At 38.3% G+C, this 27,243-nt stretch overlaps 1 protein-coding gene across 1 annotated transcript in view; it reads left to right on the forward strand.

The window, feature by feature from the left end:
• Nucleotides 1-15,587, forward strand: part of SPIC (Spi-C transcription factor) — a gene marked incomplete at its 5' end in the record, with an annotated part of 29,840 nt that extends 14,253 nt beyond the window's left edge. The window contains 5 exons of the mRNA XM_081310857.1: nucleotides 6,276-6,302; nucleotides 7,294-7,387; nucleotides 8,529-8,641; nucleotides 11,078-11,186; nucleotides 14,505-15,587. Of these exons, the coding sequence (XP_081166983.1) occupies nucleotides 6,276-6,302; nucleotides 7,294-7,387; nucleotides 8,529-8,641; nucleotides 11,078-11,186; nucleotides 14,505-14,932 (771 nt within the window). The 3' untranslated portion in view covers nucleotides 14,933-15,587. The remainder of the gene's footprint in view (nucleotides 1-6,275; nucleotides 6,303-7,293; nucleotides 7,388-8,528; nucleotides 8,642-11,077; nucleotides 11,187-14,504) is intronic.
• Between the last annotated feature and the right edge of the window lie 11,656 nt (nucleotides 15,588-27,243).

Here is a 27,243-nt window from a genome sequence, read left to right on the forward strand (position 1 = left end):
CGAGGCATTTTCTTCCAGGTCTGCAAACAATCATTATTGGCTTATTAGGCTTTCAGATATCTTGCCAAGATTAAGACAGAGTTCTTCAATCCCCTACCCAACTGAGTTACTTAAACAGAAATGGCAAGAAATAATAAGAGCTTGAACTTAGTCTCCCTTTTCCTGGGTTCTGCAGTTCCCTATGCTTAGCAAATGCAATCTTCCACCTGAAGCTTGACACCATATGATTTGGACAGCAGCATCTGTTGCTTAAGATTTACTAAAATAATCTCAGTTGCCACTGAGGACAATGAACTTCTGCAAAAGAGAATCTGTCAATCAGGGATCGTTTCTATAGAGTCCTTATGCTTTAACTCAGCTCATTTATGGATTTGAGGGCAATATTGGTGTCCAGATGCTCCTGCCACTGCCTCCCAAAATGATGTGTTCCCTGTGTATGTGGATGTGTGTGTTGGTGTTAATATCTCAGAGGCAGTCAGTCCTTACACCTAGAATAATACAACATAGCAAGAGCTCCTAAATTGGGTCTGTGGACCTTACAGACAGGGTTCTCCTGAAATAATGTACTGAACTAAGACATGGTGGTACTCACCTATAATTTCAGTAATCCAGCTTCTTGGGAGTCTGTGTCAGGAGGATTGCTAGTTTAAGGACTCACTAGGCAATTTAGTAAGACCCTGTCTTAAAAAGTTTATTTATTTATCTAAAAGCAGGGAATTTAACCCAACAGCAATTAACCACTTAGCCATATCCTCAGCCCTTTTTATATTTTATTTAGAGACAGGGTCTCTCTAAAATGCTTAGGTCCTTGCTAAATTGCTGAGGCCGGCTTTGCACTTGCAATCCTCCTGTCTCAGCCTCCCAATCTGCTGGGATTACATGCATATGCCACCGCACAGCACAATGTAGAGCACATACTTAGCATTCAAAGAGGGTAGTGGGGGGGGGCAGTTTGGCAGGGTTGGGGGTGTGGGAAGCCTGTGCTGAGGCTATTTTCCTGGGAAGAAACTTTTAGCTCCTTCTTCAAAGCCTTGACCTCTAAAATGCTGAGAGGACTATTGAGTCATCTTTTCAAATTGCAAAACAAAAACAAACAAACAAACAAACAAAAAAACTCCATAATCTAGCCCTACAGAACACCCAAGAGCTGTATTTTTCTGTCTCATTTGTAAAACCAGTTGCATCCAAACACATCCAACATCCTCATCAGCCTCACTAAAGAAGTTCTAAGCAGCTATTGTACCTTCCACTCAGCTCTTTCTTAGGATCTATTTATTAAACTTGTTTTTTTTTTTTTTTATATATTGGGGATTGAACTCAACCATTGAGCCACATCCCCAGCCCAATTTTGTATTTTATTAGAGACAGGGTCTCACTGAGTTGCTTAGTGCCTCACCATTGCTGAGGCTGGTTTTGAACTCTATCCTCCCGACTCGGTCTCCTGAACAGCTGGGATTATATGCATGTGCCACTGGTCTTATTAAATCTCTTGTAGAATAAAACTCTGGAGACATGACTGGGGGAAATGCAAGTTTAGAAAGTTCACTTGTCTTTCCGTTCATTTCAGATACTTACCAAGCCTGTGGCAGGAGATAAGCATCTGTGAGGGTGCCATGGAAGGTGCCTTTGGTACTAAGGCAACCCAAACTTCAGATATGGGGCTCCAGGGCTTAGAGTGTCCACATGAAATTGGAGGGACCCAGATCTGCATCTGGACCAGTTCCCCTCTCACTATCAACTGAACCTCAGTTAGGAAAAAATCATGAAAGTCTCTGAGCTTCAGTTTAGATACCTCATCTGTGAAATGAGGCCATGCAAGTAACCACTACCACAAATGATCTTTTTTTAAATGTCTTCATACATACCTTTGTCTAGCTCTTGTCTCCTTCTGTTTCTTTGCCTCTTGGCTCCCTGGCTTTCTTTCTGTCTGTGCCATCAATAAGCCAGACTCATCTCTGTCTCAGGTTCTTCCTTCTTACTGTTTCTTCTGCCAGGAGGTGGCCCCCAGATTTTTGCATCTCATCTTTTTCGTTCATTTATTCCTTCTATCCTTGAATTTCAGCTCACATGAATGCCCCCTTAGAGACTTTTCCTGGTCATTCACCATGGCCATACACTCTCCCCATCACCTTTCTCTGCTTTTTTCCCCCCAATATTTGTCATTATCTGACTCTTCTCTACTCTGCTTCTTTTGTCCTTTTCTTCTTATTGTTTATTTATTTTTGGTACTGGGGATTGAACTCAGGATGCTTTACCACTGAGTTGTATCTTCAGTCCTATTTATTTATTTAGGCACCCGGGATTGAACCCAGGAATGCTCAACCACTGAGCTTCACTATTCCACTTTTTGCATTTTATTTGGAGACAGGATCATAGTAAGGTGCTTAAACCCTCTCTAGAATGCTGAGACTGGCCTTGAATTTGAGATCCTCCTGTCTTAGAATCTGGAACTGCTAGGATTACAGGCGTGTGTTTACCAGATTACAGGCGTGTGTTTATCGGATTACAGGCTTGTGTTACCACGCATGGATGGATAGTGTGCTTATTTTTTTTAATATATATATTGATTTATTGTTAGTTTTAGGTGGACACAACATCTTTATTTTTATGTGGTGCTGAGGATCGAACCAAGTGCCTCATGCATGCTAGGCGAGCATTCTGCCACTGAACCACAACTCCAGCCCCTGGAGTCATTTCTTATCACTAGAACTTATTTAGGTTATGGCTCCTGGATGCAGGACAATGCCTAGCAGAATAGAGAGCTTGGAGATCTATCATTATTGAATGATGAACCAAATGAAATAAAAAGGTATAGGCTGGTATAGGCTGAAAAAAAACATACAGCATTAGCCATTGGAGTTTTATATTTGTTGCTATAATATTTGCACTTCAGAAGAGGGGCTTTGGGTTTATATTTGCATAACAAATTGGCTCAAAAAATAATTGACCTAGAACAATAGTCTCATATCAGAGTTGAGCTCTAATTGAAACCACACAAAGCACAAAATCACAGGCAGCTTTGAAATCACACACCCACCTCTCTTTCTCCCCGCCCACAAGGTTTACCAAAAATTCTTGGGCGGTTCCCCCCCTGGCTAAATGTTGACGGCTATTTAAATGGCCAATTGCCATTTAGGTGAGGATGCTACCTGCTTGGTTTCAGAAGAGAAGAAGGTGACTTTCACCTTGTGCAACTGGATGCTACACAGGTAACGTAAAATGGGCAGTGGGGTACTGGGGTACTGGGGATGAAGTGGAAGGAGCATCCCTTAATATTTTATCAGAGGCACAGGAGCCACCCCAAATAAAACTTCAGACTAAGAGCCCAGCTGGGTGCGGTGGCGCACGTCTATAATTCCAGTGGTTCAGGAGGCTAAGGCAGGAGGATAGCAAGTTCAAAACCAGCCTCAGCAACTCAATGAGATCCTGTCTCTAGTAAAATACAAAACTGGGCTGGGGATGTAGCTCAGTGGTTGAGTGCCCCTGAATTCAATCCTTGATACTAACCCCTCCTCCCCCTCCAAAAAAAAAACAAAAAACAAAAAAACAAAAAATAACAAAATTTAAGACTAAGATAACTGAATTTAGCTGGGATTACAAGCCTGCATCCCTATGCACCTTTCTGTTTCTTCCTCTTAAATGAAAAGTGGGAAATAAGGCTAACAATGAAGGGCCTGGAACACCAGGGGTATAACTCTAAACCCTTAAGTCAGGCCCGCCGTCGGTGTGTGCAACCCGGTTTAGAGAGAAGCAGATTGGTTGTGGGAGGCCAGAGTGCCGGCTTTCACAGTTGAGGAAGGAAAGATAGTATAGAGTCCAGAAATGGAAGAGAAGATAAATTTATCCGGGCCTGGTGGTACATGCCTGTAACCCTAGTGACTCTAGAGACTGAGGCAGAATCACAAGTTGGAAGCCAGCCTCAACAATTTAGGGAGGCCTTCAGCAATTTATCAAGACCCTGTCTCAAAATAAAAGATAAAAAGGGCTGGGGATGTGGCTCAGTGGTTAACTGCCCCTGGGTTCACCCTGATACAAAAAAAAAGAAAAAAAAAAGAAAAGAAAGAAAGAAATTTTAAAAGGTGAAAAAGAAGAAAGATAGACAAGAGATGTATTGGTCAGAGGTATCTGATTGGGCCTCTGCAATCAACTTGCCCTATGCAGGTCACAGAATTGCATAGGGTTCTGGTGGACTTGTCTATGGTTGGTTGTATTGCTTTTGGCCCAGAAGATGCAAACTGTTATGTGCCTCTTCAAAATAATAGCCCCTGGTTTCTGTCTACTAGACATAGCATAAAATAGAAATTATGAAGGCACTGTGTCTTTTAAAAAAAATCCCCTTTTGTAGCACTTCCTTAAAAACAGCTATTTAATGCAACTCGCCAGTGTGTTCTTGATAGTGATGTCTTGACAATTGTGATATTAATGGCACATCTTTATAAAGGGTTGAAGTATCTTCCCGGTAAGTAGTCAGCTTGTGTTTTTCAAGATACCTTGTAAGAACTGTTCAGTTTTCTCCTTTGGCTGAATGAGTGTTTCTCAGGCTTTTGTCCTAATTGTTCTCCTATTAAGTTGCAAGATATATTAAGTCACTGAAGCGGTCGATAATGTTTTCAAGGTATTTCCCCCTTCCCTTTGGGTTGTTACTTTTAAGAATTGTGATAATTTTCTGGAGTATTTTAGTGTAAGACAGCAGGTTTATTGAAGTATATAATTCAAAATACAACATTCAGTGCTTCTGAGTCAAGGAATTATTAACTGAAAGTCACTGAGGCAGCTTTTAAAAATTATCTACTACTGATAATATTCATTAAAGATCATAGCTCAAGCAGTGATTTATGTATTTTTTTTTTTCTAACTTCTTTTAACTGACTTGATACAGTGATTTTAAAAAGCTAAATTGAATTTGATTTTATTTTTGTGGTTCTAAGGATCGAACCCAGGGCTTCACACATGTTAGGCAAGCACTCTATCACTGAACTCCATCCCCAGACAACTGAATAGAATGTTATTGTTTGACAGATTGTATATTTGGATATGTGTAATATTGACAATAGATTACATCTCCTAATTTACCATGTCTTGTTGTATTAGTATTAAATATGAAAGAGTAAGTTCATTGTATTTGCAGGATAAATGTAGGAACTTGTATGAATAGTTGCTGGATTTGTTCACTGAAATGATAGGCAGTATTGGGCCCACTATATTTATCATATTTCTTAGGTGGGTTGGTTTGTGCCATTCTGTAGAAAGTTGAGTTAAAAAGCATTTTAAGCATTGGTTGGTGTGATAATTGTCTATTGAAAGCAAAACCTAATTCATTTAAAGAAATAAGGCAATAGATAATGTAAAATAACCTAGGATTCAAGAGATTCTGTGAAATGGCTGCATTGGTTAAATTTTATTTTGTAATGTAAATCCATTTGTCATGAAAAAAAGAGAAGTCTTTTGTGAGATTCTCAGAAGGCAAAAAGGGTTTTTAAAAGTCCACTATCATAAAGGAGGGCTATGCTAAGAAATAGGATTTCGATTGTCAAAACTTTTAAATACTCAAAATGTTTAAAAGGATTTTGAAGTACTTGAAATTCCTGAGCTATATCCCTGAGTTATTTCTGTATTATCAGTGAAACAGTGTGGACAATTAGCTTTTATTTTTTTAACATTAAATCTTTTTTTTAAGTATTTTTTTTTTTTAGTTGTTCATGGACATAATACCTTTATTTATTTTTTTTAATGTGGTGCTACAGAGGGAACCCAAGGCCTCAAATGTGCCAGGCAAGCACTCTACTACTGAGCTATTAACTCTTTTTTTTTTTTTTTTTTTTTTTTTGTATCAGGGATTGAACTCAGGGGCACTTGACCACTGAACTACATCCCCAGCCCTATTTTGTATTTTATTTAGAGACAGGGTCTCACTGAGATGCTTAGCACCTTGCTTTTGCTGAGGCTTGCTTTGAACTCACAATCCTCCTGCCTCAGCCTTCAGCTATTTTCATATTTTAAAAGTTGTAATCAGGGCTGGGGATGTGGCTCAAGCGGTAGCGTGCTTGCCTGGCATGCGTGCGGCCTGGGTTCGATCCTCAGCACCTCTTACAAATAAAGATGTTGTGTCCACCGAAAACTAAAAAATAAGTATTAAAAAAAAAGTTGCAATGATAGAAGAGTAATAGAAATATTTGTAGGAAATTCTCAAAGAAAATTCAGATGGTATTTTGGTTTATATGACCTTTTCAGAATCAAATTATAAATGCTTAATTTTTAATATTTAACTTTTTCAGAATCGCCACTTAATTAATGAAGCCATGGTAAGTTGACATTTTAAATCTTTATTCTCCATTTTTAAAACAAAATATTTGGATCAAATTAAGCAATTTGAAGTCTTGGAGACATACTTTAGAAATTAACATGATTTTCAAGTAATGATTCACGATGCTGTTCCATTAAACATGTTTTCTTGACCTCTTTTTTTGCCTTTATTCTTTCCTTTCTTTCTAAATTTTATTTTGTTGACCTCTTTTCCTAAATCAGCTTCCTCAAGTCTGATTCCTTGTTAAATTTTTATAAGAATGCTAAATATTATATTCTAGGATTAATACTTTTCTCTAAATACTATACTTTAGAGAAGTAGCTCTCACCTGGTATTGACTTTGTCCTCAAGGGCACATTTGGAGAAGTTTTGTTTTTACTGAGGATTGAATCAGGGATGTTCTACCACTGATCTTGTATACCCAACCCTTTTATTTATTTAATTTATTATTATTATTATGTACCAGGGATTGAACCTAGAGGCACTTAACCACTGAGCCATATCGCCAGCCCTTTTTCGTATTTTATTTAGGGACAGGGTCTCACTGAGTTGCTTAGGGCCTCACTGACTAGCTGAGGTTGGCTTTGAACTCATGATTATCCAGCCTTAGCCTCCGGAGCTGCTGGAATTACAGGCATGAGTCACTGCACTTGGCCCTTTATTTTTTGATAGAGGGTTTCGCTAAGTTCCTTAGGGTCTTGCTGAATTGCTGAGGCTGGCCTGAAACCTGCAATCATCCTGCTCCGAGTCACTGAGATTGCAGGTTTTCACCACCACATGTGACTGCGATGGTTTTGATTGCCACTGGCTCCAGTGCATAGAGAGGGACACATGCTTCTAAACATCCTCTGCACAGGACAGGCCCCCCCCCCAACAAAGACAGCCAAGTCCAAATATCAATAATGTAGAGATTGAAAATACTATTTTGTATCAGGAAAATTAACTTCATGGGTAATTTCAACTCCAACATTCTGCCATCGTTCCAACAGACTTCTGTTGAGCAAGACAAGCTAGGTCAAGCTTTTGAAGACGCTATCGAAGTACTAAGGCATCATTCAACAGGAGATCTTCAACACTCCCCAGGTAAAGATAAGTACTTACTCTCTTCTGCTGGTAGGTCATGTGGCTGGTTGGTTACATACATATGTAAGAATAAGAATAATGATCAGGGGGTACTTCAGTGGTAGAGCACTTACCTAGCATATACGAGGCCTTGAATATGAGCTACAGCATCACAAAAACAAAAACAGCCCGGAAATGATGATGATGACAGTAATGATTTTGCACTGCTAAAGATCAAACCCAGGGCCTCCCACAAACTGGGAAAATGCTCTACTACTGAACTGTGCCCACAACTGGGGAATACAATTTTCATCTAAAGCACCTAGGATTAATTTTAATGAATGCAAAACATATCCTGGGTTATTTAGGCTAACTAAATTTCAAGTCTCACATACAAAAATGCAGAGATATAGAGAATGACATTCCACATAAGAATACAAATACATAAAATGATTTATTTTTAAGAATGACCGGTGTATTATAATTCCTTTTACTGAGGAGGCCAGATGGGGGCCTCTGAGCCACTGAGCTACATCTCCAGCTCTGAGGCAATCCTCCTGCCTCAGCCTTCCTAGTCACTGAGATGACAGGTATGCACCACTGTGCCAGGCTCAAACTTTAAAAAATTTAAAGAAACTTAGGATGTAGCTCAGTGGTAGAACACTGCAAAAATACATAAAAAAAGAATGTCTAGTTGGGACTTATTTATCTAATTGACATTTTAATTACTCAGGAAAGACTTTTTAATTGTTCTAATTTATCTTACACACCTTTCACTCACCCAACAGATAGTCTATTTGGAAAAAGATGTATTTCCTCCCCCTCACATTTTCTACAGACTATCTAGTCTAAATAAGATGCAGATAGGTTGCTTGTTGAGTTTATCCAGGGTATTTCAAGAGATTTCCAAGATAAAAGAAATTATGGTGTCTCAGGCTACATGGAACATTGCTCTAAAAAGGGAAATGGATTGTGTTAGAAAATATAATTCTTGCATAATGGAATAAACACCATAGGGAAAGTACAAAGTGGTAAGAAAACAGGAGACAGTAATTGAATATATAAGTACACGGGTATGCTTTGATTGCCTATATCTACATATACATAAATACAAATAAATATATATGTAAATTTTGACTTTCTGTTTCTATTTTTAACTTAGATTACAAAAATTACCTGACTTTCATTAACCATTGTCCTCACATCAGAGGAAATTCCAGCTACTATGGAGTATGTCCTACAGAGGAACCGATCTATAATTGGAGAACTGTGATAGTGAGTATCTTTATCAAGTGATCACATTACCAAGAATCAGAGAGAGGATTAAGCTCAGCTCACCATATTGAAACCCCCAAAGGCATGCCCTCAATGAAGTACTTTCTCTAGCCCCACCCAAGTGATTCTAATCAGGAGAGTGATGCACTGATTAGGTTAAGTTATCATAAACCAATCATTTCACCTCTAAAACCTTTGTGCATTGTCTCACACATGAGCTGTTAGGAGACACATATCCAAACCATAACAAAGATGAAAATACTAAGCGCCATCAGTTGTGATCTGAACTTGACAGTCAACGTGGAGGATCAGCCCCAATGCTGTTAAGAAGGAAGGTACTCTTTGCCATTACTCTTTACTTAGTTTGAATGACTTCTGTAAAGAGGAGGTGTTTTTAGAGTTCTCATATCACTGATTCTCCTTCATTCTTAGGGACAGGGTCTCACTGAGTTGCTTAGGGCCTCACTGACTAGCTGAGGTTGGCTTTGAACTCATGATCCTCCAGCCTTAGCCTCCGGAGAATTGCAAAGACATCTGGTTCCTTTAAAAGACAGGACCAAGACCCAAACTTCTTCTTTTTTTTTTTTTTTTTTTTTTTTTTTTGTGGATACTGGGAATTGAATGCAAGGGTGCTTTATCACTGAGCCACATCACCAGCCCTTTTTAAAATGTTTTATTTAGAGACAGAGTCTCCCTGAGTTGCTCAGGCCTTGCTAATTGCTGAGGCTGGCCTCAAACTTGTGATCCTCTTGCTTCAAACTCTTGAGCAGCTGAGATTACAGGCATGCACCACCGAGCCTAGGCTTCCTTTTCTTTTTTATGTTGAGACACGGTCTTGATAAACTGCTTAGGGCTTCACAAAATTGATGAGGCTGGTCTTGAACTCAGCTGCTATGATTACAGGCATGCGATACGCCACCACACTGGGCTCAACATTCTCCTTCTGGCTTTTCCTATAATCTTGTATGAACTTGCTCTTGCTGTTTGCTTTCTTGAGCTAGTTACATGTATTGGACCAATTCAATTATATTTTAGTAACCCCCTCCCCCACAAAGGGAGATGTCCCCAGTATCTTTCCATTTGTGGTACATTTTTTTTGTGTGGTATTTGTGTGTGTCACTGGGGATTGAATCCAGGGTGCTCTACCACTGAGCTACATTCCCAGTTCTTTAAAAAAAATTTTTAAATTTTGAGACTAAGTTTTCCAGACTGGCCTCCTACTTGCAATTCTCTGGCCTCAGACTCCTGAGTGGCCAGAATCATGAGTGTATGTAGCATGTCCTGCTATTCTCTTCCATTGTTTTCTTCATGCAGCTGTTTTATCAAGCAGTCTTAATAAAGGTGGGGTCTAAAGGTAAAATCTTTTTTTTTTCTTCAATCATTACCTTCAACTATGGTTATGTCCAACATCCCTTTTCTGTCCCTATAAATTGTTCTGTAGGACATTTCCACAGGACATTTAACTTTGCAACTTTAACCTTTTCTATTTCCATTTAAGGTTGCCAGCCAAAATGCAGACTGCCCAATATTTTTACTTACTAAATCTGGCCATCCTGCTTCCAGCTCAACTCCAAACCCCTAGCATACGCTGAACAGCCACCAGTGGTTAGGGACACCTTGTCTCCTGAGCAGCCTCTTGTGTGGGGTTTGGTAAAATGGGAGCTTGGGCTACTTCCTCCAGTCCCTTCTCTTGAATCCACCTTCCCTTGGCTGCCATCTTTATCCTCCTGTTGCCCAGATGGGCAGCCAACATCTTCCTGCCAGGTGTGGTGGCACGCATCTATAATCTCAGCAACTCTGGAAGCTGAGGCAGGAGAATTACAAGTTAGAGGCCAGTCTCAGCAACTTAGTGAGACCCTGTCTCAAAACAACAAGAGCAACAACAATTTAAAGGGCTGGAGATGTGGCTCAGTGGTGAAGCAGGATTGGGTTCAATCCTCAACCATCTTCCTTTTTATATTTAACCATCTTAACTTTTTATATTTAAAATATTTTTAGATTTTTTTTAGTTGTAGATGGACACAATACCTTTATTTTATTTCTTTATTTATATGTGGTACTGAGGATCGAACCCAGTACCTCACACGTTAGGCAAGCGCTCTGCCACTGAGCCCCAGCCCCAGCCCTTATTATTTTTGATCTTTCTCATTGGGCATCCTGAGAGGGAAGGAATGAAACAATCCCCTCTCTTTCTCCCAGGGAGAGAGGACATGGAACTCTCCTGGTGAAGCCAAAGACTAAGCTCCATCCCTTGGTCCTCTCTTTATATTGGTTTGATGTTATTCTTTAGTGGGCGCTATCTGGCTGCCATTGGGGACAGCAGCTTTTAGAATTTGGGTGATTCTTAGCATTCTTTTTGCTCTTAGCTTTTGATGTTAGCCACCAATTGGGGGCCACAGGAGAATTTCCCTAACATTCTGTGTATTATTTACACAGAACAGTGCTGCAGAATTCTATTATGAAGGTAATATTCATCAACCTCTGCAGAATATAACTGGAAATCAGTTGGCAGAACCTGTTGTCTTCCAGCAAAAGGGAGTGAAAGGTAAGTTGATATACCACACCTTCCATAGGCACAGTAACCACGTCATCCTCATAACAGATTTAAAGGGATTTCTGTATCTGTGTTTGAAATTGTATTTACAAAATATTCCCTTTTGGCCAGCCTGTAGTCTCTGTACTTGGAAAGTTGAGGTGGGAGGATGGATTGAGTCCAGAAGTTTGAAACCAGCCTGGGCAACATAAGGAAACTTCATGTCATAAAAAAATAAAAGGAAAAATTCTCTCATTACAATAGTGATAATTTAACTCTCCCGAGTTGCTGGGATTATAGGTATATGCCACTGTGCACATGCATTTTTTAAATTATACATTATATTACTGATTGCTTGATTGATAACAGGGATTGAGCCCAGGAGCACTTAACCACTGAACCATCCCTAGCCCTTTTATTTGGAGACAAGGTCTCACTAAATTGCTTGGGACCTCACTAAATTGCTGAGGCTGGCCTTGAACTTGTGATCCTCCTGCCTCAGCCTCCTGAGTTGCTGGGATTACAGGCATGCACCACCACGCCCGGCCAAAATTATACACTATTTTAAATGAACATACAAGGGATTGAACCCAGGGCCTCACACATGCTAGGAAAGTGCACTAACACTAACCTATATCCTTTTTAAATTTGATTTTGAGACAGGGTCCAGCTAAATTGCCTGGGTTTTGTTGTCATTGTTGTTTTTGTTTGTACCAGGGATTTAACCCAGAGGCACTTAACCACTTAACGCCCTTTTAAAAATATTTTATATTGAGACAGTCTCATTAAGTTATTTAGGGCCTCACTAAATTGCTGAGGCTAGCTTTGAAATCATGATCTTCCTGCCTAAGCCTCCTGAATTCTGAGATTACAGGTATGTACCACCATGCTTGGCTTAAAATAATACATATTTTGGGCTAGGATTGTGGCTCAGTAGTAGAGTGCTTGCCTAGCAAGTGTGAGGCACTGGGTTCAATTCTCAGCACCACATACAAATAAGTGAATAAAATAAAGATCCATCAACAACTAAAAAAAATGTTGAAAGAATACATATTTTTTTAAATTGTACAGTAGTATACTATATCCTAGAATCGTAAAATTCTAAATATACCTTAATACCCTAATCCAGCAAGGAATTACATATAAAATTAAACAAAATCAAACACTAGGGAATGAAACCAGTATTTTTTGTGTTGTGGAGTTGTGCCCTTAGGGAATACATCACCTACTGTTTTCTGTTTTTAGATTTTAGTCTTCCACTTGAAATAGGGACACATTTGAAATGTGATGAAATATAAAGTATTTTGGGTCTTTGTTCTTAGAAGGAAAATTTGTATACCCATAAAGTAGAACATATATAATCATTAAAAGGCTTGAAGGCATTCTACATGTATTGATACAGAAAAATACTGTAAAATACATTTTAATTATTTTAATTTAATTATTTAATTCCATAATTCAAAAGTAATAATGACTCTTAAGTTTTGTAATTGGAGCTATTCACAAGTATGTAAAGAATAACTATTTATTCTTTTCTTCTCAGTTTATACCCAAAGTAATTCACCATGTTCACCTATTTGGTATTTAATCTACCAAATAGAATTTTTAGTTTCAGTTCATACTTTTGATCATTTTTATTTTAAAAAATATTTTTGTACTGGGGATTGGACTCAGGAGCATTTAACTACTGAACCAAATCCCCAGTCCTTTTTATTTTTTATTTTGAGACAGGGTCTCATTAAGTTGCTTAGGGCCTCCCTAAATTGCTGAGGTTGGCTTTGAACTAGTGACTCCTTCCTCAGCGTCCAGAGTCACTAGGAATACAGGTGTGGTCACCATGCCTGGCTTCCACCCCCCTTTCTTAAGAAATAAAAATTTATACATTTTTCAAAAATTTAGAACTAATTTTAGAAGATAATGATCTCTTAAGACCAACAAGATAACTGGATAAGAGACAGAAGAGTTTTACTTAGTGCTGTGACTTTAATTCATGATGTGTTTTTGGTAAGTCCCTTGCATTTCTCAATTCACCAATTCAAAATAATGCAAATGATAATCTCTGTGAAAGATTTGTGGCTTTGGGATGAGTGATGACTGATGCAAGAATCTTACTCCCCGGAGACTGATTAAAGGAGTTTGGGAATCAAGTAGTCTACGTTCGCAAGGGAAAAATGGAATTTGTTCATGGATTTTTTTCAACAACTGATGGATCTGTGGGAGCCTTATCATTACAGGCTAATTCATAAGTCACAAAACAAGCTATGGCTTTTGTTTTCCTGAGTTTTCTATTAGGCCAAAGAATTCTTATCAGCTGGAAAACAAAAAAATAGAAATTCTCTCAAATTTTCCTGCCAAGTTCTTTTGAAATATAAATGGCTGCCTTCATGAAAGGTGCAAAACTTTGGTACCATTTTATTTCATGGCAATAGAAAAATCAAAATCCCTTTTGTCATTGCTCTTGAATAATGGCATATATATATATATATATATATATATATATATATATATATATATTTTTTTTTTTTTTTTTTTTTTTTTTTTGAATTTCTACTCCTGTATGTAGTTTGTTTTTGTACTGGGGATGGAACCCATGGGTGCTCTACCACTGAGCCACATCCCCAGCCCTTTTTATTTTTTATTTTGCGACAGGGTCTCACTGTTGCTTAGGCTGGCCTTGAATTCTCAATTCTCCTGCCTCAGCCTCTGGAGCTGCTGGGATTATAGACATGTACCACCACACCTGGCTCTATTTATATTTTTCAAGTCATTGTGCCACTAAATCCAGAGTTGGCATCCTGGCCTAAGTTGTTATGAATAATTCCCTTAATATCACTTTTTATTTGCATCCTGTTTTCCATGTTACAAAGTGCATTTACATCCTTTAATTCATTTGAATAAGGATCCTTCAAAATGTCATGCTTTCTAGAAAAGGCCCTTGAGACATCTCTTTAAAAATACTGAACTTTGCTTTCCATTTCGCTCAGCTTTGTTCTCTAGAAAGCTTAAGATATGACATAAAATGAGAAGTCAGGATTTAACTGAGAAGAAAGACCATATAACAAATGGAGCTCCCAAGTAAAGAGGCTCCGGAATTCCCTGTTCCGGCAAAAGACAGTGCAAATCTTTGGACAATTTCCACCACAAGAAAGGTCCAGTTGCAACCTCAGTAGGCCAAATAGGTCTTTGACTTTTAAGTCCTACAAAATTAAGCCATAAATGCATTTCTAGAAGGGTAGGAGGAGGAAAACCAGTGCCAAGTCAGCTTTTAATGCTGTTGTTACTCCACAAATCCTTCAGAGGAGGTTCTCATGTTGTTTCTCTCCCTTGCAGGCAGAAAGAAGCTCAGGCTGTATGAATACCTTCATGAGTCCCTGTGCGATCCTGAGATGGCCTCCTGTATTCAGTGGGTAGATAAAACCAAAGGCATCTTTCAGTTTGTATCCAAAAACAAAGAAAAACTTGCTGAACTTTGGGGGAAAAAAAAAGGCAATCGGAAGACCATGACTTACCAGAAAATGGCCAGAGCCCTGAGGAATTACGGAAGAACTGGGGAAATCACCAAAATCCGAAGAAAGCTCACCTACCAGTTCAGTGAGGCTGTTCTCCAAAGACTCTCTCCACCTCATTTCTTGGGTAAAGAGATTTTCCACTCACAGCCTGTTCAACCTGATCAAGAATATCTCAGTTTAAGTAACTGGAATGCCAATCACAGCTATGCCTATGCCAGTTACCATGAGCTAAATTACGTTGATTGCTAAATATTCTCTCTCATTTCCCCATTGCCTGGCATCAGAAAACTCTAGAAGCTTCAGGATTTTTCTCTGAAAGCAGTTGGTCCTCCATTTCCACAGGTTCCACATCCATGGACTCAACCAACCACGGATGGAAAATATTTGAAAAAATGAATGTTTCCGTACTTTACATGTACGAGCTTATTTTCTTGTTATTTTCTCCCAAATGATACGGTAAGAACTATTTAGATAACATTTGTTTTATATTGGTATTATAAGTAATCTAGAGATTATTTGAAGTATTTTAGTGGATGTTCTGTAATGCCAGATTCGTGGGACCCCAGTTGACCTCCAGGAGCCGAATCCGATATAATAACACAAGAGTTGAGCCTGGACTCACAACTGTTCCCGACGCAGGGGTCCCAGGGAGTCCCTGTCTTTTTTTTTTTTTTAAAGACAGAGAGAGAGAATTTTTTTAATATTTTTTTTTTTTTAGTTTTTGGTGGACACAACATCTTTATTTTATTTTTATGTGGTGCTGAGAATTGAACCCAGAGTCCCGAGCATGCCAGGCGAGTGCGCTACTGCTTGAGCCACATCCCCAACTTCCTGTTCCTTTGTTTAGTGAGATTTTATAGGTTTTGGGGTCACAACATCACACAGCAAATCATTCCATACCTCGGAAAAATCAAACAATGACTTTTAACATTGATTAGCACATTCACTGGCGGGAACAAGTTGGGTAGGGGTGATTCGTTAGTACAAGAGGGGGATTCCTTTGAACTGATTGGTTTGAACCATGAAGGGTGTACATACTAAACTACATGGTTTCCCAACACATTATCAACCACCATAAACTACTGGGGGGGGTCATCTGGCATCCCCAGGTATTTTCCCTGTCTCATGCTGATTGGAGGTCGTTAGGAGGTTGCTATGGGTCCTCATGTAGCCTAACTGAGTCAAGGACACCTGGCGCCCCAGACCTCTCCTGTTATTTACAGACAAACAACTCAGCAGGGTGGGTATGTGATTAGGAGTGCTCTGTGGGTTTTTCCAAGGACAAGGGTCAAGCCCCCTTTCTTAGGACAGGCCTTGAGGTAGAAGCTGGTTTCTCAAAAATGGAATCATATCAGTTTCTCAGTTCCTTCCCCATTTTATATAAAGGACTTTAGAGTCAATTTTGGTATCTGAGGGTCCTAGAACCAATTTCCCCAGAAGTTAGAGAGAGAGAGAGGTGTGTGGGGGGGGAGAATTATTAACTTCAATTATCCAATTAACATTGCACTGAAAAAAAAAATTAACTCCTTTTGCTCTCTTTTATCAAATAGCATGTAGTCTATACTAACATAAGGAAATTTTTCTAAAAAACAACTTTGTTTCAAATGATCAGTTCTGACCTGAAAGTGTCTTTGCTCTCAGCATAATCCATGTATCTACTTTCTTCTAGATTATGTCAGTTGTATTGATTTAAGTTATATATAAATTTAAACATTTTCCTAGCAATTAGAGAAATACAAATCAAAACTAAGATTTCATCTCACTCCAGTCAGAATGACAATTATCAAGAACAGAAGCGACAATAAATGTTGGTGATGGTGTAGGGGAAAAGGTACACTCATACATTTTTGGTGGGAATGCAAATTGGTGCAAATATGGAAAGCAGTATGGAGATTCCTTAGAAAACTTGGGATGGAACCACCCTTTGACCCAGCTATCCCACTGCTCGTTTTATACAATAATTGTTGGGTGTAGCTAGGGAAGAATAGAGGTATTTTGTGTTATACAGGGGGAGTAAAGGGAGGGGAGGGGGTATTGGAATAGGCAGAATATTAGAATGAATTGGACATTATGTGCCTATATGCATCATGTACAATAAGAAGAATGAGAAGTCATACTCCATTTATATATGATGTATCAAAATGTATTCTGACCTTATATACAAACAGAGATACGATAAATTGTGGTATATTAAAATTATAATGCAAAAAAAGAGATCTCATGTATAATGGCATAATTTGGTGTGAACATACTTTATATACAGAGTTATGAAAAATTTTGCTGTGAATGGATAATTATGAATGTAATGCATTCCACTATTGTCATGTATGTAAGAAATAAATAAAGGAATATAGGTAATAAAAAAAACAAAAAAATGCATTCTGTTGACATGTATAACTATCTAGAAAAAATAAAATACATTTCCCTATCAGGTGAAAAAAATCACTCAACAGCTAGGCACAGTGGCACATGCCTGTAATCCCAGTGATCCAGGAGGCTAAGGCAGGAGGATCTCAAATTCAAAGTCAGCCTCAGCAAATGATTGAGACCCTTTCTCCAAATAAAATATAAAAAAGAACTGGGGATGTGGCTCATTGATTAATCCTCCATGGTACCCACCAAAAAAAAAATCCACAAAAAATTGCATATGATACAATGTTTATGCATAACAAAATGCATTCCTAGCTTTAAAACCTTAAGTGTATTGTTCATCTTTTGGATTATAGTAAATCTAATATGTATAAGGTGATATTGTACTTGCATTTTTCTAACAGATATTGAACATTTTTTGATATATCTGTTAGTCATTTATCTTTTTTTTGGGGGGGGGGTACCAGGGATTGAACACAGGGTGCTATAACCACTGAGCAACATCCCAAGCCCTTTTTTGATTTTTTTTTTTTTATTTAGATACAGGGTCTTGCTGAGTTGCTTAGGCCCTCACTAAATTGCTGAGGCTGGCTTTGAACTTGAGATCCTCCGCCCAAGCTTCCCAAGCTGCTAGGATTACAGGTGCATGCCACCACACCTGGTTGGGTCATTTGTCTACTGAGAAACATCTGTTCAAATCTTTTGTCCTTTTTTAAGTAGGGATATTTGTTATCTTGAGCAGTTTGAGTTCCTTGAATATTTGGGGTATTATCTCCTGAATTCATGATTTGCAGATATTTTCTCCCAGCTTGTGCGTTCTCTTCACTGTGTTTCCTTTGCTGTGAAGAGCTTTTTGTTTGATGCAATTCCATGTGTCTGTTTTTGCTTTCATTGCTTATGTTTTGTGAACATATCTGAGCAGTCTCTGACCAATGTCATGGAAATTTCCCTCCATGTTCTTTTTAGTTGTTTTATAGTTCTGGGCCTTAGTTTAAGTCTTTTACCCACTTTGGGTCTATGCTTGTACAAGTGATGAGATAAATGTTCACTTTTGTTCTTTTGTATGTGGATATCCAGTTTTCCCAGCCCCATTTGTTAAAGAGACTATCCATTTCCCATTTTTTTTCTTAGCATCTTTGTTCAAAAATCTATTGACCTAATGAATTAAACAGTGCCAAAAAGAAGATATACAAAGTGGCCAACACATATTTGAAAAAGTGTTCAACATCTTTAGCAATCAGGGAAATGCAAATCAAAACTACACTGAGATTTTTATCTCATTTACAATAGCAATCATCAAGATTGTAAATAATAGTTGGACATGGTGGTGCATGCCTGTAATCTCAGCTACTTAAGGGGCTGAGGCTGGAGCATCTCAAGTTAAAGACCACCTTAGTAACTAATTTAGCAAGATCCTGTCTCAAAATTATAACTTTGTGATATATTTTGAAATATGGCAAAAATCAGAAGAGCTGGGGAGGTAGCTCATTGGTAGAGTGGCCCTGGGTTCAATTTCCAATACTACTACTAGTACTGCTACTACAAATAATAATAATAAATGCTGCCAAGAATGTGGGGGGAAAAAGAACAACTTATACTCTTTAGGTGGGATTGAAAATTCATACAATCACCTTGGAAATCAATATAGAGTTTCCTCAAAAGACTAGGAATAGAGCCACCTTAAGACTCAGTTATTGATAAACCTAGCCTAATTGCCTCTTAAGATCAGGAGCCATCTTGTCACAAGTTATAAAGGATTCATTTCTGTTTTCTGTAAAATATTAGGATTTCTGTATAGCCTGGCTGTAATTTGATGTTGTAAAACTGCTTGGAATACCTGCCGTGCCTTGAACTCACCCATGCCCGGCTTTCCCTAACCAGACAACAACCCTCTCTGAAACTTTAGTGGCGCCTTGTAAATCTTGACCTTCCCTGGCCAGATAACGACCCTCTCTGAGGCTCTCCCATGACCTTCATAAATTCAACCTTCATAAATTCTGATGTCCGGGCCAGCAAAATATGAAATAGACTTTGTGTTATTCTTGTCAAAATTTTGTTATCTGTAGGTTCTCAAGCCCCCTTTGTGTAACTTTTTGTGCTATAAAGCTGTACTCCTGGAGAGCAGGGGGGGCTGTCTCTGGTTCCCGTGGTTTTGGGGAGAGACAGCCCAGCCGGTCGAAATAATAAGCTTGTTTTAATTTGATATTAATTGGAGTCAGTGGTCTTTTCTTTGCATCCTGGCTTAACAGTATACCATTCCTCAATATTTATCCAAAAGAATTAAAGTCTGCATACTGTAGTAGTACATGCCTACCCATGTTTATAGCAGTGTAATTCACAATAGTCAAATTATGGAACCAAACCTAGGTGCCTGCCAACAGATGCATGGATAAAGATTATGTAGTATATGCACACAATGGAGTTTTACTCAGCTATAAGGAATAAAATTATGTCATTTGTAGAAAAATGGATAGAACTTGAGAACATTATGTTAAGTGAAATAAGAGTCATGTTTTCTCTCATATGTGGAAACTAGAAAGGGAAAACAAAGGGTGAGGGATCTTATGAAATTAGAAGGGAGACCAGTAGAGGAAGGGAAAGAGAAAATACCAGAGAATGTAATTTACCAATCATGTTATGTACCAATGTCACAATAAATGCAACTATATGTGTAATTGTAATGCATAAATTAAAAAGTTAAAGGAAATCAATTCACTTTAATGTTTCTGTTTTTTTTTTATTGGTTGTTCAAAACATTACATAGTTCTTGATAGATAGAAGGGTTTATTTGTTGGTTCTCTATTCTATTCCTTTGGTTGATATATTGTTTTCTGCTTGTATCATGCTGTTTTGATTATTATAACTTTGTAATATATTTTGAAATATGGCAATATGTTGTCTCTAGCTTTGTTCTTTGTGGTGGTGGTGGTGGTGGTGGTGATAAAATTGGAAATTGAACCTAGGAGTGCTCTACCACTGAGCTGCATCTAGTTTTTGTTGTTGTTGTTGTTGTCATTGTTGTTTTTTAATTTTGAAGCAGGGACTCACTAAGTTGCTGAGGCTGGTGTCTTGAATTTACGATATCCCTGACTCAGCCTTCTGAGTTGTAGGATTACCGTCATTCTCTAATACAACTAGCTCTCAGCTTTGTTTTTGGTCAGGGATGCTTTGCCTATTCAGGGTCTATATAATTCCATACAAATTTTAGAATTTCTTCTTCTTTTTTCTCTTCATCCTCTTCTTCTCTTTCACCTTCATCTTTTCTTCTCCTTTTTATTTGGGGGGGTGTGTGTGTCCCAGGGATTGAAACTAAGGGTGCTTAACCACTGAGCCACATCCCCATTTAGGGTAATTTTTAATTTTTTTATTTTGAGAAGGGTCTCACTAAGTTGCTTAGAGTGAACTCACTAAGTTGCTGAGGCTGGCCTCATTCTCTAGTTACTGGGATTATATGTGTGCATCACTATCCAGCTAAAATTCCCTTATTTTCTGTCTTTCTTCTTCCTTTCTTTTTTCTTCTTTCTTTTTTCTTTCTTTCTTTCTTCTTTCTTTCTTTCTTTCTTTTTTTCTTTCTTTCTTCTTTCTTTCTTTCTTTCTTTCTTTCTTCTTTCTTTCTTTCTTTCTTTTTTCTTTCTTCTTTCTTTCTTTCTTTCTTTCTTTCTTTCTTCTTTCTTTCTCTTTTTCTTTCTTTCTTCTTTCTTTCTTCTTTCTTTCTTTCTTTCTTTTTTCTTTCTTTCTTCTTTCTTCTTTCTCTCTCTCTCTCTCTCTCTCTCTCTCTCTCTCTCTCTCTCTCTTTCTTTCTTTTGTATTCTGGTGAACAATTACATTGCCATTTTGAAAGGGATTGTAGTTAGTCTGTGGATCAATTTGGGTAGAGCAGCCATTTTAGCAATATTCTTCCAACCTATAAACAGGGGGTATCTCTACATTTATTTGCATAATATTTGATTTCTTTCATCAGTGTTTTATAATTTTCAGTACCTAGATCTTGTAGATATAAACAATTGGTTAAATGTATTCCTATTATTTTTATGTGTGTTCATGTATGTGTGCTGCTGGGGATTGAAACCAGGGCCTTTTACGTGCCAGGCAAGTGCTCTGTCGCTGAGCTATATTCCAAGCCCCTGATATTGACAGTTATAAGTTGATTTTGAACCCTGCAATTTTGCTGAATTTGTTCATCAGTTCTAACCAGCTTTTGTTTTCCCCCTGGAGTATTTAGGACTTTTCTATATATAAGATCATGATAAATGTTGCTGATGATGTGGGGAAAAGGGAACCCTTATACACTTACTGGTAGGGATGCAAATTAGTATAGGCTTTATGGAAAATAATATGAAGTTTTCTCAAAAAAATTAAAACTAGAACTACCATATGATCCAGTAATCCCACTCCTGGGTACATAACCAAAAGAATTGAACTCAGAATGTCAAAGAGACATCTGCACTGCCATGTCCTTGTAAGATGGTTTCCAACAATCAAGAAATGGAAACAATGTAAGCATAAGTAGATTTTAAAAATGTGGTATCTGTGTATACACACATGCATACACACATACCACACAGATACTATTCAGTTTTAGCAAAACAAAAGCAATTTCTGTCATTTACAGCAACATGGATGAATCTAGAGGACATTACATTAAGTGAAACAGGTCAGGCAAGAAGAAGCAGGTAACACATGATGTCATTTATATGTAGATCTAAGAAGGTTAAACTCAGAGGTAGAGTCAAATGGTGGTCACCAGAGCCCTGGAAAGGGGAAGAGGAGATATTGCTTTTTGGCTACAGAGTTATAGTCAGATAGCCATGTATGCATACCTTACTCCTAGTGACTCTGGAGGCTGAAGCAGAAGGATCTCAAGTTGAGGCCAGCCTCAAACAATTTAGTAAAACCCTGTCTTAAAATTAAAATAAATAAATAAAAAGAGGAGGGCTGTTGCTGTGGCTCAGCAGTAATGCACTTGCTTGGCATGTGTGAGGCACTAGGTTCGATTCTCAGCACCACATACAAATAAACAAAAGTCTATCAACAACTAAAAAAACATTTTTTAAAAGGGGGGGCTGTGGCTCAATGAAAAAGCATCCCTGGGTTCAATCCCCTGTGTGTGTGTGTGTGTGTGTGTGTGTGTGTGTGTGTGTGTAATCAGATAGAAGAAATAAGCTTTGATATTCTACTGTATAGTAAGGTAACATGGTTAATAATATTTTGTATATTTCAGAATAGTTAAAAGAGGGTTATAAGTATTGTTACTACAAACATGGTAAATATTTAAGATGATGGATATGCTAATTACCCTAAATTGAACATCATATAATGTATATATGCATCAAAACACATACCCCAGAAATATATACAATTATTATTTGTCAAGCAAAAATAAAATTTGAGGGGATATCCTGAGTTTGTATTTTCACCCCATTTCCATTCATCGTTTATAACTCCATGGTTCTAAAAAGAGATGATGGTCAAAGAAAAACACCACCTTCCATAGTGATAACAGTGACAGTTATGTGTCCCATAACCATTTCTTTGCATTTCCCCCTTCCCTTGAATATACTCGGGGTCAATGTTTCTTGCTATTCTGAAACAGCCACACAGAGGAGCTATTGCCCTGCTATCTCTTTGGCTCAACCTTGAAACAAGGTTCCTTTTGTCCTCTAAACCAGCCCAGCTGAGACCAGGCTAGAACATTTGGAAAAGGGTGGGGGGGGGTGGAGAAAAAGAAGAAAGAAAAGACTGACAAAGACTAGAGACTAGCAAATAATAAACTCTAAAGAACCCACATATAAGGCAGTGTGGCTTTTGAAAGCTGTGGCTTATTCTCCACATTCCACAAGGAGCCCTAGAAAGAAACCCTTTGCTTTTACTTCCTGCTTGGTAGGGTGACACATGGGCATCCATATTATCAGAAAGCAGGAGAGCTTTCCCGATGACCTGGACCATCTTCGAGTCAGGCCAAGAGCACGTGTGGCCTGCCCTACTGGATTTGTAGAATCATGTCTCCGGTTTTCATTTGTAGAATCATGTCTCCTGGATTTTCATACACACTAACCTCAAAGCTGGACTCCACATTTACACCTGTTGTCCCACGCAGAAAACATGCTTTGTAAAGTATTAATAAGAGCATAAATTTTACCAAAGGTTGAAAAGGGAAACTGTGACTAGGGTTTACCACAGAAATCATTCAATCACTTAATACAGCTCTCTCGATAGACCCTCCTACACCCAGGGTCAACTTGAGGGTTTCATGTTGATAATTCCCACCTAACGCCCCCATCAGCTCTCAAATTCCTTCTGTTAAGCAGAGTGGATGGCAAAGATCTCCATTTCGTCTTCTACTCAAAGAGGGCCAACCAAAGCCCATTTCTGCAAGCAGGTCCTTCCTCATAAAGATATGCTTAAACCAGTGCCCAGACATTACAACCCTATTTGTCTATTACAAAAAAAAATGACTCCTGTTTCACACAGGGTCATTCTTTCTTGCCACCACCCAGGGATGAGGAAGAGAGACTTCATGGCCCCTTAGCCCTGATGTGTCCTTATCTCATGCTTCATTTTGTTTCTTTTTTTTTTTTTTCCTGGCTGGAAACCAGTTAAACTCTTCTCCAGCCCATGAAATTCTGAGATGCAAACTTCATCCGCTTGCAGTGTCTGGCCAAAGACCCAGACATGAAGCATTAAATATCTCCTTCTAGAAGTGTCTTTTATTTAATTATTTGTAAAATGTAGTCTTGATTTCATTTTATTTCTTAACAGCATTATTGAAATATAATTGATATACAATAAAAACTGCATGCTTAAGGTTGAGCATTTAATGAGTGGGACATATTTCACACACCCATGACCATCGCCACAATCAAGGAGGTAAAAATAACCATCACCTCAGTCTCCTTGTGTCGCTTTGTTCATGTATATATGTGATACCCCTCTCCCCAGTACTAAGAACCCTTAACAAATTGCTGAAGGTGCAACAGCACATTATCAACTCTAAGCATGGTGTGCCTTATCTCTAGAACTTTTTCTTTTTTTAATTTTTGCATCATGGAAACTTTATGCTCCTTGAGCACTAGTTCCTCCTTTTCTTCTCTGCCCTTGGCAATCACCATTCTCTGTTTTTGTGAGTTTGACTATGTTAGCTATTTCATGTAAGTGAAAGCAGGCAAAATTTGTCCTTCTGTGACTGGCTTATTTCACTTAGCATAATGTCCTCCGGGCTCATTCATGTTGTTACAAATGGGAGGACTTTCATCTGTTTAAAGGCTGAATCATATTTCATGCTGTTTTCTTAATTCCTCCTTTGTGGACAGGACATTTGGGTTGTTTGCATATCTTGTCTGTTGTGAATCGTGCTACAATAGACCTGGGAATGCAGCTATCTCTTTGTAATTTGTTTTCAATTCTTTTAGGTGTATACCCAGGATTGGATTGTTGGATCATATGGTAATTTTATTTTTAATCTTTTTGCAGAACCTCCATTCTGTGTCATTTACATTACTGCCATTAATGTACAAGAATTCAAATTTCTCCACATCCTTGCCAACACTCTATCTACATGTCTATATCTATATCTGTGTAGTCCTCCTGACAGGCGTGAGGGGATATCTCATTGTGGTTTTGATTTGCATTTTCCTGCTGATGGTGATAGCACACACAAAGGATTCTCGTGTGAACTTGGGTCCTAGAGCTTGTGGTCTTTCTGGCTGGCTCATTTTCTTTTTCCCTTCAATTCTTCCTATCCATAAAACATAAATAAGTGCTGAGAATATTTTCTTTTTCCTCATCCAGCTATTCTATGTGGGAAATATTCTCTGCAACATCCCTGTTCAAAGCATCTCCATTATTAAATTAAGGGGAGAAGCCCTCTCCTTTCATCTCTGCACTTCAAAGCAAAGCCTGAGCAACCACAGACTCACAAGGATAATGTCACTTCATTATGGAATGTCATTGATACCTGTCTCCAAAGAGCTAGAATGACTCTTGTGCCTTAGTTTATATTTAAATATTTTAGTTCATATATTTTTCCCTAATTGGTACCATCTGGATAGAATTTGATTTCAATTTTTTTATTTTGATGCTGTAGATTCTGATAAGAAAGATATTAATGTAAAGTAAGTTTAAAGCAATTACTTCTTTTTTTTGGATTAATAAAAGTTCACGAAAACATTCTTGTTTGCTGTTTCTTTGTTTTCTGAGATGAGCTCTCACTATGTTGCCCAGGCTGGGCTCAGACTTGTGAGCTTAAATGATGCTCCTGCCTCAGTCTCCCGGGTAGTTGGGACCACAGGTCTGTGCCATCATGCCCAGCTCATGAATTTTTTTTTTTTTTAGAAAGAGTGAGAGAGAGAGAGAGAGAGAGAGAGAATTTTTTAATATTTATTTCTTTTAGTTATTGGTGGACACAACATCCTTGTTTGTATGTGGTGCTGAGGATCGAACGCAGGCTGCACACATGCCAGGCGAGCGCGCTACCGCTTGAGCCACATCCCCAGCCCAAAGAGATGATTGCTAAGGAGCTCAACGGAGGTTAAGCATCCCTGGGTGGGCTCGAACCACCAACCTTTCGGTTAACAGCCGAACGCGCTAACCGATTGCGCCACAGAGACACGGCCGGTCCCACGTGAAAAAATTTTTGATAATTAAAATAAATAAAATTTCTTTGTGTTTCCTGCTTATAACTCTGAACAGACAACCATGCCGGTTTGCCTTTACAATATGGTAAAAATGAGTTTTTCATTCAAGGGATGGTTACATCTCCAATTTAAGGCTGGACTGAAATGTGAAGGTTTTGATGGATTTAAGAAGGATTGCAGGTAAGGACTGGGTATCCTTAGGCAACAACAGTGAGACATCCCATGAGTATGTAAAATTGAGTACCTTAAGGCCTGTTGGATCCTACAGTTTAGCGTAACCTATTATAAATTTGATGAAGAGCAGGGCATGGTGATACATGCCTATGATTCCAGTTACTCTGGAGGCTGAGGATGGAGGATCACAAGTCTGAGGCTGGGTAACTTAATGAGACCCTGTCTCAAAACTTAAAAAATAATATTTAAATGGATGGAAGTAGAGATGTAAATCATCCCTGGGTTCAATCCCCACTACTGTGAAAAAAAAAAAAAAAGAATTATCAGGAGCAGCCCTTACATATCCTAGCTATTTTACAAAAGAGCTGAAAGAGAAGAATAAGGCATCTGGATTTGTTATAAGTAGATCACATCAGAAACCCAAATATGGAGGGTCGTATGATTTTTCCTCTCCTTTTTCATGTGTCAGTGTGGGGGGGTGTACAGGGAATGAAATTCAGGGGTGCTCTACCATTGAGCTAACCCCCAGCCCTTTTTTTTTAAGTCTTTTTTTTTTTTTTCAGAGTAACTGGGATGTGTTTATTGAAGGGATAGGAAAGGGGAAGGGGACACTCTCAAGTGAGACAGTGGGTCCTCTCAGAGAGGAGAGGGACCCCCTTTTTTTTTCTTTATCTTGAGACAAGATCTCACTTAAGTTGCCCAGGTTATATTAGAATTTGTGGTCTTCCTGCCTCAGCCTCCCAGGTATCTAGGATTACAGATGTGCTATCATGCCCAGGGCCAAATGAATATTTTAAATGTAATTTTGAGTCAACAAAAGTCACAAAAGTGAACATGGTTCAAATATGAAGCATATACAAGCTGCAAGAATGAAGCTCTGCATAATGTCTAAGTCAGCTGTCCCAGGTGGCTTTATTCTCCACAGCTGTAGGAGTTAGAGAAGATTCTATTTGACAAGCAAATCCGTGTGGGATTTATAGTGAGTGGTAGATTAAGCAACAAGAGACCAATGAGTTCATATATAGCTCAAATGAACAAACTGAATTTCCTATATTAGTTTTTTTTGACGTAGGTGACAAATAAAATTTTACATAACAAGCATGTTTATGTAAACAATTAAATTCTCAACAATACTTAGAGTCATCTAAGTATCTCTTGACATACTTTGTTTCTTCTCACTAACTCTGAGTAAAACCAAGGAGAACGGTTGGTATGCTCTGGGTTTCAAGTGACAAAAATTCCTAATTCAAACTCATTTAAACAATAAGAAAATTGGGTTGGGGTTATAGCTCAGTGGTAGAGAGCTTGCCTAGCATGTGTGAGGTACTGGGTTCAATCCTTAGCAACACATGAAAATAACTAAATAAAATAAAGGTGTTGTGT

This window comes from Spermophilus citellus, assembly GCF_964194105.1.
Source record: "Spermophilus citellus genome assembly, chromosome: 10".
In the NCBI taxonomy this organism is placed as follows: domain Eukaryota; kingdom Metazoa; phylum Chordata; class Mammalia; order Rodentia; family Sciuridae; genus Spermophilus; species Spermophilus citellus.